The sequence below is a fragment of the Mytilus edulis genome, chromosome 5, assembly GCF_963676685.1.
Source record: "Mytilus edulis chromosome 5, xbMytEdul2.2, whole genome shotgun sequence".
Taxonomy (NCBI): domain Eukaryota; kingdom Metazoa; phylum Mollusca; class Bivalvia; order Mytilida; family Mytilidae; genus Mytilus; species Mytilus edulis.
Genome location: NC_092348.1, coordinates 73777264 through 73795666, shown reverse-complemented (window position 1 = coordinate 73795666; position 18403 = coordinate 73777264). Strand labels below are relative to the sequence as shown.

The 18403-nt window shown below is 34.5% G+C and overlaps 2 protein-coding genes across 2 annotated transcripts; one reads left to right on the top strand and one right to left on the bottom strand.

The window, feature by feature from the left end:
- Positions 1–5280: 5280 nt before the first annotated feature.
- Positions 5281–10463, bottom strand: LOC139524442 (uncharacterized; the record flags this gene model as incomplete). The annotated part of the gene is given in 4 exon segments (XM_071319214.1): positions 5281–5902; positions 7086–7145; positions 8042–9067; positions 10290–10463. Coding segments are annotated over 4 exon segments (1841 nt in total), but the record flags the coding sequence as incomplete, so codon positions are not given.
- A 1166-nt stretch (positions 10464–11629) lies between these two features.
- LOC139524441 (ganglioside-induced differentiation-associated protein 1-like) lies at positions 11630–18403 on the top strand (the record flags this gene model as incomplete). Its single annotated transcript, XM_071319213.1, is given in 4 exon segments — positions 11630–11763; positions 14118–14310; positions 17337–17507; positions 18375–18403. Coding segments are annotated over 4 exon segments (450 nt in total), but the record flags the coding sequence as incomplete, so codon positions are not given.

The window sequence follows — 18403 nt, the reverse complement described above, 5'->3', positions numbered from 1 at the left end:
TGTCACTACCAAATGTAGAATACTGCAACGGACATCCCTTTTTTTTAATCACTAATCTATCGTATTGAGTGACTTTGCAAGTCAAAACACTTGAAAAGGTGTGGTGTATACTTTTATCTAATTGTATACAATAATATGAAGAAGAAAAAATTATAAATTTTACCAAAAAAAATACACCGAATTACATTTCGGCCAGCACTGAGTAAACGCATCAGCCCACTGTGTCTAAACCACACCGGCAAAATTTGTTCGGACTCGATGGTATCTAACATCCGGCACAATGACGGAACATTAATAGACAGAAGAAAGCTAGGTTTCTCCTTATTTTCTTATTTTTTTTTATGATATCGAAGAATATATATACATATTCAACTATTTTCTATTGTGAGATGCAATATTTTCTACAACCGTTCTATATTAACGGAGAAATAAGTCCAAATGCATGTCAAAATGACGAATTGAGTGAATGTTTAATTTCTCGTTAAATTGTTCACATGGTACGGAAAGAAAGGTACGGGAAGATAGATATTGACACGGAGATTGCAAATTTAGTTATTATGAGCATCTCCATAATTGTATCTCTGTGTATGGAACGAAAGAAATGGGTCATGTCAAAATGGAACTGGCCGGTTTCGTCAATGTATACAACCCGGTTTCGTCATAGATTTCAAAATGCATAACCCGGTTTGGTCAAATAAAAAAAATTATAATCGCATTACATTATAATTGATTATTTAACTTCAGCGTTCAAAAGGAGTTTTGTGGGTCGTTCGAAAACAAGTTCGTTCACCGGACAACGGCTTATTATTTATACGAGTCTCAGATTCAAATAAATAATAAGCAAAAACTTGAATTCCTACTCTTATAAAATTGAGAAAGGAAATGGTGAATATGTCAAAGCGACAACCACCCGACCATAGAGCAAACAACAGCCGAAGGCAACCAATGGGTCTTCAATGTAGCGAGAATTCCCGCACCCGTAGGTGTCCTTCAGCTGGCCCCTAAAATATGCATAATAGTACAGTGATAATGGACGTCATACTAAACTCCGAATTATACACAAGAAACTAAAATTTAGAACACACATATTTTAATTTACTTTGCATTCCGAATTTTTTTTAACAGCATATTGAGATTAAAGCTCTCTAAATATGCGTTTTCTATATGAGTTATGGGAAAATATGTTGAACATGTTTAAACTTGAAATTAAAGTTTACGGTCTTAAAAATCGAAACACACAATTGATATGTGATTTTCTCGCACAAAAGGATGGACACCTTTATAAGTAATCTAATCATTCTATGTATGTAATCTTTTCTACAATCGTTAAAAATATATATTTTTTTTTATCCCTTATTGTAACTATACTGCTATGTCCAAATTAGTATAATAGTCTCAGGTCATCGACAAAATTCAATAATATTTATTTTGTTAACATTACTAAAAAAAAAACGAGTCTGTACTGTCGCCGTTGTGTTATGATGATCTTACACTGACGTTGGTCAATATATTTTGACAATATATACGGACAGACGGATTCAGTTTATTTCAAAGTGGACGTAATTCGAACAACTTTTACATACCGCCGAGCGTAGCGAGTCGAACAATATTTTGATTATTTTTTGCTTTACAAAATCGTTAAATACAGGAATCAATATAGTTTTGGCAACAAAGGTGGGGTCGGGGCGTGCAACCTATACGTCATCTAGATTCGCCACTTATCTTATAACTTAAATCGGATTATGTGAGTTGGATTATGTTTATTATCTGTCCGTCCGTCCTTCCATCCGTCCGTTCCTCCATCTATCAGTCATTCGGCCCGTCCGTCTGTTCGTCTATCTATCCGTCTGTCCAGCATAAACATGTCGCACCGTAACTTCAGGACAGCTTATCTTAATAAAAAAAACAACAGATTCTTTAAAAATGTTTATCAACATGAAAAGTTCATACAAATTCCAAGCGACAACAACCCGACCATAGAGCAGAAAACAGCTGAAGGCCACAATGGGTCTTCAATGAAGCGAGAAACTTCCGCATCCGGTGGCGTCCTTTAGCTGGCCCCTTAATAAATATTTATACTAGTTCAGTGATAGTGGACTTCATAGTAAACTGCGAATACATGTATATTTATTATATTTAAGGGATAATTTTAACTATGATACAAGTTTTGGCACACATCGTGCATTTACTATACAGGCTCTGTCATCGGACGAGTTAAGGTTTTTTCATCATTTTTTATTATTTGTACTTTTGTTGTACTGTTTGTGTCAGCGACAACACTTTGACTCAGTCCATTCCCGAATCACACGCTTGTAATTCCATGGTTGTCTTTGGTTGCTTTATACCATATGCGTTTTGAACATAAAATAGGCAGGTAGTTTTCTTGTTTGAATTGTTTTACATTTATAATTTAGGGCCCTGTTATAGCTTGCATTCGTGCAGTTTGTGTGTTTTTCTCATTGTTTAAGGCATACGCTGACCTAAACTTGATTAATTCAACATAATTTTTGTGTCTAAAAGAAAGTTGTCTCATTGTCAATGTTTATGGGATAAGTGGTTACCGTCACTTCTTCTTAATAAGACCTAGATATAAATGACGGTCATGTTTTGCAAACCAACTTTTATTCACATTGAAAATACAAAACTGTCAGATATTGTTTTCGAAAGTTATCTTGAAGTTTCAATTGAATTTGAACTGTACAAAAAATGAATTTGAACTGTAAAAATAATGTGAAAAACATGCCTATGAAAATAAATGTGGCTACTAGAAACGGGAGAAAGTTACAAATCTCATTGCTATGTTATGGATGCGCAAGTAACACAGTATATATAGTACCAGAAAATCTGACAGGACTGCATGAATGATTAATTTGTGCACCTAGAACAGTATAGACTATAGCCGGTTTGGGACTGTTCGTCAATGATTGAATGCATAAATGTATTAATAATTGATAGTAAATATTGTAAACTAAGTGTATATAATATAGTATAGTAAATTAAAATTATAGCACAATCAAAACACATCCTTTTATTTTTCATCTTTACATACTAATATTATAAACAAAGAAAATATAATAATTTAAGAAAATAATTAGATACCAGTGTTTGCTATTCAGTATTTATATTCTATTTAAAATTAGTTTGAAGTTAAGTGAAATAAGGGATACGCCTTTCATTAGGAAAATGTGTATTACCATAATTAACTATGTCCAAAAGTGCCCGTTTAAAATAGATTTTAACACGCCAAGTTTACTTTACAATAAATATATATTTAAATTCTCGAAAGAAAATGTTCAGATCCGTGCCAAAGTTTCTTTTCATAAATTGTTTGTTAAAAAAAAAACAAAAAAAAACCCGGGTGATATATAAAGACGAAACCGGGTGATTGTGTAGTAACAACATTGACGAAACCGGTTTATTTTAATTTGACATGACCCTTTTCTTTCGTTCCATACACAGAAATACAATTATTGAGATGCTCATAATAACTAAATTTGCAATCTCCATGTCAATATCTATCTTCCCGTACCTTTCTTTCCGTACAATGTGGACAATTTAACGAGAAATTAAACAATTTCGAGGCAAGGTTCACTCAATTCGTCATTTTGACATGCATTTTGACTTATTTCTTCGTTAATATAGAACGGTTGTAGAAAATATTGCATATCACAATAGAAAGTAGTTGTATATGTATATATATTCTTCGATATCATAAAATAAATAAGAAAATAAGGAGAAACCTAGCTTTCTTCTGTCTATTAATGTTCCGTCATTGTGCCGGATGTTAGATACCATCGAGTCCGAACAAATTTTGCCGGTGTGGTTTAGACACAGTGCAGCCAGTGAACATTATCACGGAAGACATACCTCATTTCGCATGATAGGCATGCTATCAATATCAGACAGAGGAAATAATGTGAATAAATGTATAAAACTAAAAAAAAATGAAAATGTAAACTGAGGAGGCTTTAATATTTGGATGTAATTGTTTTAACCAAATAAATCGAGAAGACCGCAACATGTATTGTAATCATTCAAGATGGCCTATATACAAGAAATCATTGTGTTACCGAACTTGTTTTCTTGCTACAAGTATAAAATACGAAAATTTATTTTACATTTCTTTTTGAAAGTTTTACTTTTTGAGTTATCTCTCATTAAATGACTAAGTTGAAAATTTGGTCCAAAAATGAAAATAAAAGACTTGATATTTGTTAAAACAGTCTCTATAATTCAACAAATTGCGTATTTTTCTTTATCCAAACAAATGTTCTTACACATTTATTGCAAACCTGTCTTATAATTTACAAGTTTAAGCAAAGATCTAGACCGTTCGTATACTGTTAATTTACAACCAACGATGGCGGAACACGTAAATGGTTAATATCTTGTGAATAATCACGTCGTCAATTTTAAACCGAAAGTAAAAACTTTTAAAACCATATCTATGTTCCACATGCACTTGTCTCATAATTTTTCTCTCCTATATACCTTAACGTGTTATACTAAGGTATATAGGGGGAAAAAATTCTGAGACAAGTGCCTGTGCTATGTTCACACAAACTAATGTTTTACTCACAACAATCTTTTAGTCGGTAGTGAACCGTTGTTTAATCTGTGGGACAGCAATATGACATGATTAAAGCTCAATCATGCAACAGAGAGTGCATGTTTTGCTTTAACTTTGAAGTCAGTGCGGATAATTGGAAGAGTTGTCTACTAGTTAGAGTAAAACTAATCATGTAATCTGATAAGACATGGTCCTGGAAAAAAATCTTTTACCCATGCTTTTTTTATCAAAACTTGAGGACTCATTGGCGTACTGTTGAAGTTGTCGATGTTATTCAACGGTCCTGTCGATTTAGACGAAAATAATCGAATTAATTAACACCACACACGATCTTTTAATGCCTAATAGATTTATTCAATAAAATTATTATACTGTGAGGTATATAATATAACAGTAGTTTACGTATGCTGCCCTCTTGCAACCATATAGTCTCCTCATTTTATATTAGTACATATAAACTACTACTAGCTGCTATTGGTATATCATATGGATAAGATAAGTATTGGGATAAATAAATGCAAAGAGACTATGTTTTAGAATAAAAAAGAATAAAAACAAAAAACAAAATTTCACTCGCCGGTTTATTGTTTACATGCAAATGTTTGAGAACTATTTAATGTAAACATTTATAAAAAGAATGTGTAAAATATGAATAACAAGATAACTGTTTTGGCTATCATTCACTTACTGATTCACGTACAAAGACGATGAAGGTTTTTTTATTATATTTATTAAATACTGGAATAAAATATCAATACAGAAATATAGTTCTCTTGTCTTCATGCGCCAACAAACAGAGACAATCTAGTAAAATCAGTGCCTCCTGTAGGAGATTGTCATCTTTTATCATCTGGCTCAGAAGAACGCGAAGAATAACTGGGTCATCCAATCCGATGTCGCGTGCTGTCTTGCGGTCTGGTGGTCCACTTAAAAGTCCATAGCGATTGACCAAATCTTGTGATAAGATAGCATGTCTTTCTAAAATATAGCCGTACTTAGATAGTGCCTTGATTACGTAATCAAATCGGTACCGCATCTCTAATTCCTTTTTAGGATTGAATTGTCCGCTTCTATCAGTAGCTTCCTTTCGTATCATAGCACCCATATTGCTTATAGTGTAACCATAGAAACGACGCCTTTTGTCATCGGAACTTTCTGGTGTATACTTCCATGTAAAAACATACTCCAAAATCCTTCTGTCCAACTGGAATGCTACTTCTCCAATAATACGTTTGTTCGGTCGGATTCTTAAAACTCTTTGACGATGTTGGTCCGTGTAAGCTGGTTTCAGGCCAATGACCTGGTCTACTGGCCTGTGCAACACGGAAACGCCTGAAAAAAGTCAATGCAACGATTTCTTATTAATTTCTGTGTGTCTTGCCCAAATATAATTAGACAATAACAAATATTTATTAAGGGATCTACAACATGGACTTTCCTTTTAAAACAGATTAAGAAAAAAAAATCCGTTAAAAGACGAATTCGACCTAAGGCAAAAACATGAAATAAATATAATAGGGGTGAGACGAGAACGACGTATAATTGTAAGGTTACAAGAAGTATGATCAAAGAGTCATTGTCGAATAGAAAAAAAACATTCCAAGGAACTTAAACAAATACTTGGAGTGCACTGCAGATTTTATAAAACAAAAATATCATAAATATTAAAATAAAAGATAAACAGAAGAAATATTCAGTTGGTGCGAATTGATATTTTACGGACGGTAAAACGCACGGACATGCGATCGATCTTTAAAACGATGACTTTCCGAGTTAACCAAGTACTAAAAATATCTAGTTCAACTTCGCAATGTTCTAATATGCTTGTCCAATTTTCGGAACCCTCGGAAGAGATTTTCTGTAGTCTTAATATTTTCGTACTTCGTTTGGTGACTTTAGAATCACTAAAGACTGTTTTGCATTCACTCATTCAAATTTGTACGTTCAATTAATACATGTTTACAATTATCAACATTGAGTCAAATAGTAGACAGTAATATCATTACCATATCTCAGCTTTAGGCTATATCTAAGTATTTGAAGGTTGTTACACTGTTACTTGTATTGGTTACCTAAACTACGCATGAAAAAATATGAATTCATCTCGGCTTCTTTATATTGTGTTCTACCACTTATTATTCCGTGTATATAACCATATAAAAATAAGATGTGGTAGGATTGCCAATCAGATAACTATACTACAGAGACAGTAACGAAAATATAGTCCCATTACCACAATTCAAGAACTTATATTTACTTTTGTGATACATTATATGAAAATAATGGAACCTACGATTTTTGGAGTGTTTAAAACTCTTAGGATTATATAAGTTACATGCTTATTATGTTCCTTTCGATTTACAGTTATGCATTTTTTTTAACTCTCTTAATACACTTCCACACAATCTTATCTACCAGAAGTTTTATTTTTGTAAATGGCCCTTTGAAAATTTGATTGCAAATATTTTTTTTCTTTTTTCTTTTTTCTTTCAGTTTTATTATATTTTGTACCCACCTGTTTGAGGACTCGGCTTTTGTGTTTTTTGTGGTGAATTCATGCTCTGAAGGGTATTATCTATAAACAAAAAGTATTATGTTATTGACTCTTAAAACTATTAATAAGTGTGCATTCTATACATTACTTGAACTGATATTATACTGTTGGATTATTGCATATTTTACGAACAATAAAGACCAGTATTCGTGCAGCAACGTCTTCAGCGTATGGTTAATCTTACAAAATATCAGGAAAATCTTAGACCTTACGAAAATTTTACCATTTTCATGTTCAAATCCATTAGTGAATAAAGCACTGACACATAGAAAAACTATAGAGGTACGAATCCACAAAACAAAATCACCGCACGCACTTGAAAAAAGCAAAATAATCACGCACATAAAAACAAAGTAACCACGCACATGACTTAAAAACGCAAAGTTAAATACATGCAAAATACAAAGTAACCATGTACATAAAAAAAACATGGACAAGAAAAAAGCAAAATAGCAAAATAATCAGCAAATGAGAAGCCAAAAGTACATTGATAAAGCAAAGTAACCATGTACCTGAAAAATATAGCAAAATAACAACGGACTTGGAAAAATCGAAGTAACCACCGACATGAAAAACGCAAATTTTAAGTAACCACGTACATGAAAAAACAAAAGTTACCACACTGAGTCATGAAAAAGGCCAAGGTAACGGCGCTTTTATTGATTTTCTTCGTTTTAAGAATCTCCATTTATATTCAATAACATAATAGGAATTTTCATAAGTTACCATTTATGTTGTGGCTTGTGTATATGGATTTGGGGTGATATCCGGACTTAAAAATGAAAACAAATGAGAAAAACATCCCCATGCTTATTTTAGGAACCGCGTTTATATTGTTACTCTTAAAACCAACAACTGCTGGGTATTCGGTAAATCTTATATAGTTGTGCTTCCAAATTTTCAACGGAGAATTATACCTTGATATTCATACTGTGTACTCCTCCCGCCTTTGATTGGTGTTGATGCAGCCACTGGTTCTCCGAGTCTAGTCCTTCCATCACTACGGATAGAATCAGCAGCCTCGGTTACAATGTGACTGCCATAACCTTCGCTTCCAGATCTCTGATTACTGAAACCGGTTTGTTCTGCTTTCATTCCCTGATAGTTTGATATCATTTCTGGTGGTTGATATATCAAACTATTCCATTCCTCGTTTTGGTTGACTGCTGATATATTTGGGGATGGTACGGTTATTTGAACACGCGGATTTATTGATGACTGGTCAATCTGTATATATTGGTCATTTCTAATAGCTGGCTCTCTGTTATAAGATTGCTGATTCAGCGTATTATTGCCGCCAAATGAGGGTACGCCTTGTGGCATAGGGGATCTTTGTCCCGAGGGTGACTGTCTTCTTGACATTGTAGGAACTAATGGTTCAGCTACTGGAATTCCTTGTGCTATTGGAGATCTTTGTCTAACATTCGGATCTATACGTGGAGAGAGTAGTTTAGTTGGCATTGAAGAAGCCCTTGGTTGCAGATTTTGTTGCTGCGGTAAAAATATAGCATCGGTATCATCAACTGACTGATGACCTAACTGATTCACTGTATTATAATATTGCTGCTGAGGGAATGATTCCGCTGTTTGATACCCTGTTGAAGTGTTTATCAAATTTGTCTGTTCTTGTCTAGCTGGCGAAATGGGTCTAAATGTATTTTCTGCCGAACCAAATTGTGAATCAGCTTGAAATTGTGGTCGGTTTCGAGGATCAGCAGACGCATTTTGTTGCTGTGGACGAAATGGCGATTGCGGTTTAACCGTTTGATTTTGAACGGGTGCTTTGAGTTGATTGATATATTGACTTTGTTGTGATGTTGGTTCATTTTGATAGGAAACTGTGCCTGTTATTGCTGCACCGGGAGCTGAACTTTGTTCGTAATAACTTCGAGAAGATGTGCAGCAAGTTTCTTTTGTTCCTTGACCAAATCTTGAAAATGCATCTAAAATGAACAAATATAATATGTAATACTGAAAATAATGTGGATTCGACTCAGGTGAACCACAAATTAGTGTTCAACGATATACAAATTTGCCATTGGTTGTATGCAGACCACGAAATTAAATATCCACGACTGTCACAGTGTAAGTTTTCCACAATCTTCGAAAATTGGTATCCACAAAAATAAAGAAATCCACAGTTATAGAACTCCATTACAAGGACGGCATGTATACTTCTGGTAAAACATGAACTATAATACAATCAAATGATTCTGTTTTTCAGGGTTTTACTCAAACCGGCATATTAATAATTAAATAGCGACGAAACTAGGGCTGACGTTGACAATTCAGCAATGCAAAATCAGGTTGTTTTAAAAAGCTGACACAAGAGCGCTCCAATCAACTAAATTTGCAAAATTTTCAATCTAGAGTGAAGAGGGATGTCTACTTCCACTCATTCTTCACAAGAACAACCAGAGAGATTCACTCAACCCTCTCAGAGGAACAAACTTCTCGAATCTGTAGTGGAGTCCGGATCATTATAGGACTTCAGGGTCAAAGTGAATAACATCTCCTGGACCCAGACACCTCTCGACCAGACAGTAGGATAACCAGTGTATATATAGTTGAAATTACGCTAATTACTCTATTGTAAATACTATCCAGTTGAGTGGCCTCCTGTCTGTTTGAGATGCGACCAAGTCAATTACTCTTCGACTCGTAACCGGGAAAAAGGAAAAGAATTGGATGACTTCGTATACTATACAGAACAGTCTTAATTCGCAGACGTATTAGTATAGAACCAGAGTAATATTCACGACAGGTTTTAACTTCTCATACTGAATTTTGCATGTAGCATTGGCCACTGATCGTTATTATTTATGATCCAATCAATCACTTATTTAAAATCCACGACACACAGCTAACCCATTCTGCTTAAACATGAGGATGAAAATATATGACATTTCATTGTTAAACTTCATATCATTTGTATATAATACCACATATTTACACTTGAAGTGAAACATATGTTTAAACAAACTTTTTTTTTTTATAATTTTGTCAATTGTGTTTATTCGACTTTTTTAAAGTTTGCAAAAACTTATTTATTTAGGATATAAAAAAAACCCGTTTTTATGTTATTTCAATTTTGTTAATTGTTATTATCAGTTTGGAACGTCGATGTGTATAAGTTAAATGGTATAAATATACAAATGTACTTGCCTTCAAACTTTCTACAGAGGCTGTCATCGGTCCAAGTCAAAACAGCATTGAGAACATTTGCAGTTTTCAAAGTTGCGTTATTTTTCACCGTTACCAAATAGTTTTTCAAAAATGAATTCTCCTTCAGAAGTCGATCATTTTCTCTCAGCAAACTTATTATGTATTCAGATTGATTCCGGTTATCACTTGCCATACTAACAAAGCTACATCGTTATAACTGGAAATAAATTTTCGAAGCCACGGTCGCGTTAGTAACAATTGAAGTCGCCGACGTCGTCACAGACGTTATTGTCGGTGCACTGAATGGATTAAAAGATGCAAAATATACATAAAAGTTCCAACGACAAAAAAGTAAACCCTATAACCGACTTTCGGTTAGTCACATGCAATCGGTAACACAGTTAAAAATATACAAAATTCTGCTCTTCACGATAGCCAAAACCATTGTTTAATAGCAATTAAAACAAATAAAATGCCATAGTATTTTCACGTACGAAATTTAGATAAGTGAATTACATTGCATCGCTTGGTTGAAATGCTATTAAATAAAATCATCAGTATAAAAACCCATTATAAATGGGAACTAGTAAAGCAGGCGTCCAAAATACAGAGATATAGAAAAAATCATTAGTTTCCTCAATGTCCGGCACACTATATTATAATGTGGAAAACTCTTTCTCATCGCGAAGTCCAGTGAGTGGTGTAAAGTTCTAGTTCAGATTGTGGTGTAAAGTTCTAGTTCAGATTGTGATGTAAAGTTCTAGTTCAGGTTGTGGTGCAAAGTTCTAGTTCATATTGTGGTGTAAAGTTCTAGTTTAGATTGTGGTGTAAAGTTCAAGTTCAGAAGGGTGGAATACCAAAATATGAAAGCATAAAACTTGCATAGTTATGTTAGTTTGTTTTCAAAATTCATATTAAATAAACTCAGCATAAATACCAGGGTTGAAATTTTGAAACAGTTAAGTTTTGTTTTGAATCCATTACTGAAAAAAGCCAGTTGACTCATTCATAGCACTGTGCGGTAAAATGTTTTTATTATACTTTTGTGAAGATGTTGTATATAACTGTAGCAAGTTTAGTCCATGGTCATAATATGCTAAATACAAATTTTAACCAACTAATCTTCGTTTTCAAAGATTAAAACCAACAAACACAACACAAAATAAAACAAAACAAATTAACTTAAATTATTTACCCTAGCAAAACGGTTGGAATGTAAGCTCGACAGGACTATAACGTTACGTCTGTCACATTGTTTATCCAATTGTCTATGATATTCCTATTTATTTTGTTATCTTACCCAACATACCTTTTACTACCACAAATGTGTCCGACCGCGAAAAAAATCTATATTTATATAAAAGATAGCCGACATTTTATATGAACTTGACAACCTTCCAAAGGACAATTTTAAAAGATGTCGACCAGTCGCTTCACACTCTATTATTATTATTCATCATTTTGCTCACAAAAGGTAAATCTATCTTATTTCTAACCAACAATGGGTGATTTAAAACCAAAACACGTTAATACCTTCCTGATTCCCCCTTAAACTTGTGTATATCTAAATCTGAATATGTTGACAATCACAAGATAAAATAAAATTGAGAATGGAAATGGGGAATGTGTCAAAGAGACAACAACCCGACCAAATAAAAAACAACAGCAGAGGGTCACCAACAGGTCTTCAATGTAGCGAGAAATTCCCGCACCCGGAGGCGTCCTTCAGCTGGCCCCTAAACAAATATATACTAGTCCAGTGATAATGAACGCCGTACTAATTTCCAAATTGTACACAAGAAACTAAAATTAAAATAATACAAGACTAACAAAGGCCAGAGGCTGATGACTTGGGACAGGCGCAAAAATGCGGCGGGGTTAAACATGTTTGTGAGATCTCAACCCTCCCCCTATACCTCTAACCAATGTAGAAAAGTAAACGAGAGTTCATTAGCTCACCTGGCCTAAAAGGCCAAGTGAGCTTTTCTCATCACTTGGCGTCCGGCGTCCGTCGTCGTCCGTCGTAGTCCGTCGTCCGTCGTCGTCGTTAACTTTTACAAAAATCTTCTCCTCTGAAACTACTGGGCCAAATTAAACCAAACGTGGCCACAATCATCATTGGGGTATTTAGTTTAAAAAATGTGTCCGGTGACCCGGCCAACCATCCAAAATGGCCACCATGGCTAAAAATAGAACATAGGGGTAAAATGCAGTTTTTGGCTTATAACTCAAAAACCAAAGCATTTAGAGCAAATCTGACATGGGGTAAAATTGTTTATCAGTTCAAGATCTATCTGCCCTGAAATTTTAAGATGAATCAGACAACCCGTTGTTGGGTTGCTGGCCCTGAATTAATAATTTTAAGGAAATTTTGCTCTTTTTGGTTATTATCTTGAATATTATTATAGATAGAGATAAACTATAAACAGCAATAATGTTCACCAAAGTAAGATTTACAAATAAGTCAACATGACTGAAATGGTCAGTTGACCCCTTTAGGAGTTATTACCCTTTATAGTCAATTTTTAACCATTTTTCGTAAATCTTAGTAATCTTTTACAAAAATCTTCTCCTCTGAAACTACTGGGCCAAATTAATCCAAACTTGGCCACAATCATCCTTTGGGTTAGTAGTTTGAAAAATGTGTCCGGTGACCTGGCCATCAAACCAAGATGGCCGCCATGGCTAAAAATAGAACATGGGGTAAAATGCAGTTTTTGGCTTATAACTCAAAACCCAAAGCATTTAGAGCAAATCTGACATGGGGTAAAATTATTTATCAGGTCAACATTTATCTGCTTTGAAATTTTTAGATGAATCGGACAACCCGTTGTTGGGTTGCTGATCTGAATTGTTAGTTTTAAGGAAATTTTGCTGTTTTTGGTCATTATCTTGAATATTATTATTGATAGAGATAAACTGTAAACAACAATAATGTTCAGCAAAGTAAGATTTACAAATAAGTCAGCAAGTCCGAAATGGTCAATTAACCCCCTTAGGAGTTATTGTTCTTTATAGTCAATTTTTAACAATTTTCATAAAATTTGTAAATTTTTACTAACATTTTCCACTGAAACTAATGGGCCAAGTTCATTATAGATAGAGATAATTTTAAGCAGCAAGAATGTTCAGTAAAGTAATATGTACAAACACATCACCATCACCAAAACACAATTTTGTCATGAATCCATCTGCTTCCTTTAATATACACATATTTCAAGGTGAGCGACACAGGCTCTTTAGAGCTTCTAGTTTTTAAATTGTTAAAGACAGATTTTTGTTATCACCGATCAATAAGGTTAAGGGTGTGTGCAAGTGCAAAAACTAGTGTACATATTTTGAAATTCCTATCACTGTGTTAAAAAGTGTGAAAGACATGCATTTGCAAGCGACTGTAACGGCAAATTAACATAAATCTATAAGATTTTAAAATCCCTCAACCCTTCGGAAAATGCCGCAAATTTTGCTTCTTATGTTACAAAGAGTAAGTAAATGTTGCTTTCCTTAACATCTAGCGGTAAATATTTTTAAATTTTTCCTTTTTTTCTACATACTATAGGCTTTGGATTTATCGACTGAACGTGTCATCACTGTAAATTTTACTGAGGTTTGGATTGCACGTCCTATGCGACCTTGCTTTGGAACCACTATACTATGTATATGCAACATGTTGCGATATCCCTGACAGAGTTGGGTTTATATTTTATGATGCAACCGACACATCTAAAATTAAAAGACGGGGTATCCAATATAAAAGTTTATTAATCCTGTTTTTATTGTATTTGTATATGATTATACCTATATGCTTATGTACTTATGGTTCTACAGGTACTACTGGCACTTTTTGAAAAAGAATGCAGATTTAACCGTAAGCTCGTTAACCTCCATACTGGTGAACAGAACAGTCCTGACTACATGAGAATAAACTCTGATGGGCTAGTCCCTGTTTTAAAAGACGGGGAGAAAGTTATCGTAGAGTCAGACAAAATAATTCAGTATATTGATAAAGAAGTAAAATCAGGTAAGAATTAGAATGAAAAAAAATAGTCATTATAGAACTAAGAAGATGGGGATACATGACAAGACTGAGACAACTCTCAATCAAACAAGTGTTGATCGCAAATCCTTTAACAATGAACAAAACACATACAGTCCTGAAATGAAAAATACATAGTTTATTTGTTAGATTCATTACATCATAAGGTCAAACAATGAGAATACATATTTATACTTACAAGTACAGCTGAGATTTTATCTAGGCCTCCTTTTCAATAGACAATATAGACAATACTTTATTATTAAACCTCAGACACATAGGTGTACAAGAGGGACCGTACAAGAGGACATCATATATACAAGTATACACATGTTTATGCTCAATATATTTACACTAAACAGAATAATGCATGCATGCATGGTAACATATAGCAAAATGTCAATTAACACATTACCATAATATTCAACTAAAAAGACAAACATAAATCATAAGTATCGTGTAAGTATTTTTAAAAATATTGCTAAGTTTTTATAAAGTTCTACATGACAGAATGTTAAAAGCTGGATCAATTTGTACTCCGTTGGATTTGCAGTATAATATTGTGGTATATATTTATTTATTAGCAGTTTTATTTCCTGTTTTTGACATTTGAAAAGATAATTAAATTCATCTCCTATACCATTTCCACAGAGATGACAAATTCGCGCATTTTTTGGTATTCCAGACCATCTTCCAGTTTTTACAGGAAATTTTTAATTTGAACATCTGAAAAAACATCTACAAAACAATTTGAACAAGAAAAGGATTAGACTATAATATAGGTACAAATCAATTTGTTTTTAAATTTGATCTACAGCAGCAAAATAATTTGGCCCAGAACAATGTCTTTTCACAGTATTACAGACGTGTAGGATATCGGAAATCTTATATAATTATAAGAAGAAGTGGTATGAATGCCAATGAGACAACTCTCCATCAAAGTCACAATTTGTAAAAATCAACCATTATAGGTCAAATTATATAATATTCGGCCTTCAATACGGAGCATTGACTCACACCGAGCAGCAGATATTGAGGGTCCCAAAAATATCTGTGTACAACCAAAAATGGTCTAGATAATCTATATAAAAAAGAAACGAGAAACACTTATTACAAACAACTACAACAAACGACAACCATGCACTGAACAACAGGTTAATTATCTTGGATTTGGACAACACATGCATCTAAAGACAATTACTTGTCATTAATACATGAAAAACAACATCATCTAATACCCCAGTCCCACTAGGCCACGATCGCACTACAATCTGTGAAAAAAATGCAAATTTTGATGATCGTAGTGCGATCGTGTAGATCGCAGTAAGGTCGTGTCACGGTCGTGGTGAGGTCTTCAAGATCGTGAAGAGCGTGGCCAACTTTGAACATGTTCAAAACAATCGTGGTGCGGACGTGGCGAAATCAGGTCGTAGTAGAAGCGTAGTGAGAGCGCACTAAGATCGTAGTAAGATCGCAAAGGTCGCTGTACAATCGTAGCGAGAGAGTAGCGAAAGCGTGATTCTATTCGGAGAGACTGCGCTACGATCGCACATCGACGTTATCACGACCTCACTACGACCATCACGTTCTCACTGCTACCCAACTACGCATCCACTACGACTATACCACGCTGTTCACGACCATACTTACGACTCTAGCACACCCTTGCCGTCCTCATCACGCTCTTCTTACGACCTGACTACGTTCACACTACGACCATCATTCGCATTGTCATTTTCACATAAAAAAGCTCCCTAATTTTTGTTTGTTTGAATGTAATTATCCATTTGCTCTAATGGCTCAACCATGCAGCTGCTTCTCGTTTTTATATAGATTAGACCGTTGGTTTTCCCGTTTAAATGGTTTAACATTAGTAATATTTTGGGTCCTTTATAGCGTGCTGTGGGCAAAGGCTCTGTGTTGAAGGCCGTACCTTGGCCTATAATGGTTTACTTTTATAAATTGTTACTTGGATGGAGAGTTGTCTCATTGGCACTCATACAACATCTTCCTATATATATTGATACATCTATGTCATCTCTGCTACCGTTCACTAAAATATCGTCATTGAGCTTTATGGACCAGCAATAGTTGTAATTTAGGTTGGATTGGTCGGTCCGACATCTCTGCTTGATCAGGATTCGTTACTTTGCTCCCTCTGCCTTTACATCAACTCCTACCACCATGCCCACGTGTTCTGGTAGATTTTGGTGGCATGACTGTATCGTTTCCGAGAAATCTACGATTTAATCAGAAATAGAAGGAATTGAACTGTATTGATATGGAACACGATGTTGACGTTATTGCTGAGAACGTAGTAAGATCGCGCTATGAACGTAGTATAATCGTGGCAAGAACGTGTTATAATCGCAGCAAGATCGTGTTGCAATCGGATAATTCGTGGTATGGTCGTAGTGAGAACGTGAAGAGTGTAGAAAGATCTTGATAAGCGTAGTGAGGTCGCAGAATAAGCGCGATGAGAACGGGGTATAATCGTCGTCGCGGGATCTTTGTAGAAGCGTAGAGAGGACGTAGTAGCATCGTGAAAGCAACGAAAATTTACATTTTCATGCCGCTCATACCGCGACCTCACCACGATCTAACTTTATTTTAGATCGCGGTGAGCGTGGTGCGATCGTGGTCTAGTGGGACTGGGGCTTAAGGGACGACATCAAAAGATCAATGTAAGATAAAAAAAAAAAAACTTAATTCAAATAGTTTGGGGCGGGGGGGGGGGGGGGGGGGGGGGGGGGGTTGAACTGCAGCAAGATTTGGTTGTCCGACATTGATTTTTACATATATCCATATGGGTCAATCAATATTTCCCAAAATAAGTTAAGAGGGGGTGGGGTTCAGTGAAAAAAAACTATCGTCCCTAAATTAAAGAGCAAATTCACCGTATTACTCCTGTTTCTTACAACAGAGAATAGCAGGTTTGTATACTGATTTTTTTCAAAAATAAATTAAGTGTCAATATCTCGTGTTCTAAAGTAATAATGCTATTTCGACAGGACCGAATTTGGTTCCAGATCCTAACACTTCAGCTGGAAGGGATGTCCAAAGATTACAAAATTTAATGGCGGACATAAATGTGAGATTGTTGACATTTGGTGTTATTGCTAATCAAGAGTTGTCCACCAATGGTGTAAAAATGCCAAGAATATTTCTAAAGATAATTTCAGGTATAAAAACTATAGTAGTACAAGCCGTTTTTTCTCTGTATCTAGTCGCAATTTAAGTTTTGACACTCATCCTGTAATATTTTTATTAATTATAACCTTGTATTAGTGTATTGTTCTAGTCCGAAGTTCCAAATGCCCTGTACCATAACGCGTAAGAAATTTGGAGATGTGAAGTGATTGTCAATGAGACAACTTATCTTAAAGACAAAATACTCAGATGAACCTTTATTACCAGACAAAGACGTTGAAAATGAATGTTCTTGAACTCTGGACATCATTGTAAATTTAATTTTTAATTTCAGTAATTTTAATATGCAAAGCGACGTTTGGGGGATCTGTCCCAAGTTGAAAAGATGGTGAATTGTTGGATATTTAGAGTTTATCACACTTTTATGTGCCTCGATATCACCCTGCTCAGTCGGTCTACAAATATCGAATCTACGACTTTGAAAAGTGACCAGAACTTTTAAATAGGTTTCAATAAATCGGAGTGCTCTTATAGCGGTACTTTGTGTCTATTGTTTTTATGTATGTCGTTTTTAATTGCATACATTCACTTCATTTGAACTCTGGTCGAAAGTTGTCTCATTGACAATCTTACCATAAATTATATCCTTATTTTTAAACAGATTTCATGTATAAGAGTTTTCTAATTTTGGTTTTGTTCATTTGATTGTTTTCGTTGATCTAGGAAAAAATGTAAATCGGTCTATCAAAGGTAAAGATGTGACATTAAAGATCATTAAAGATTTGCAATAGGCTACCAAACTTTTAAAGAGTAGTAAATCAGCTAAGTTATCTTAATTTTTAATTTACTATGCATTCTCATTGAATGATGAATTCCACAAATTTTATTTCTCCAAACAGGTCGTTCCGGAAAGGATATGGTCACAAAC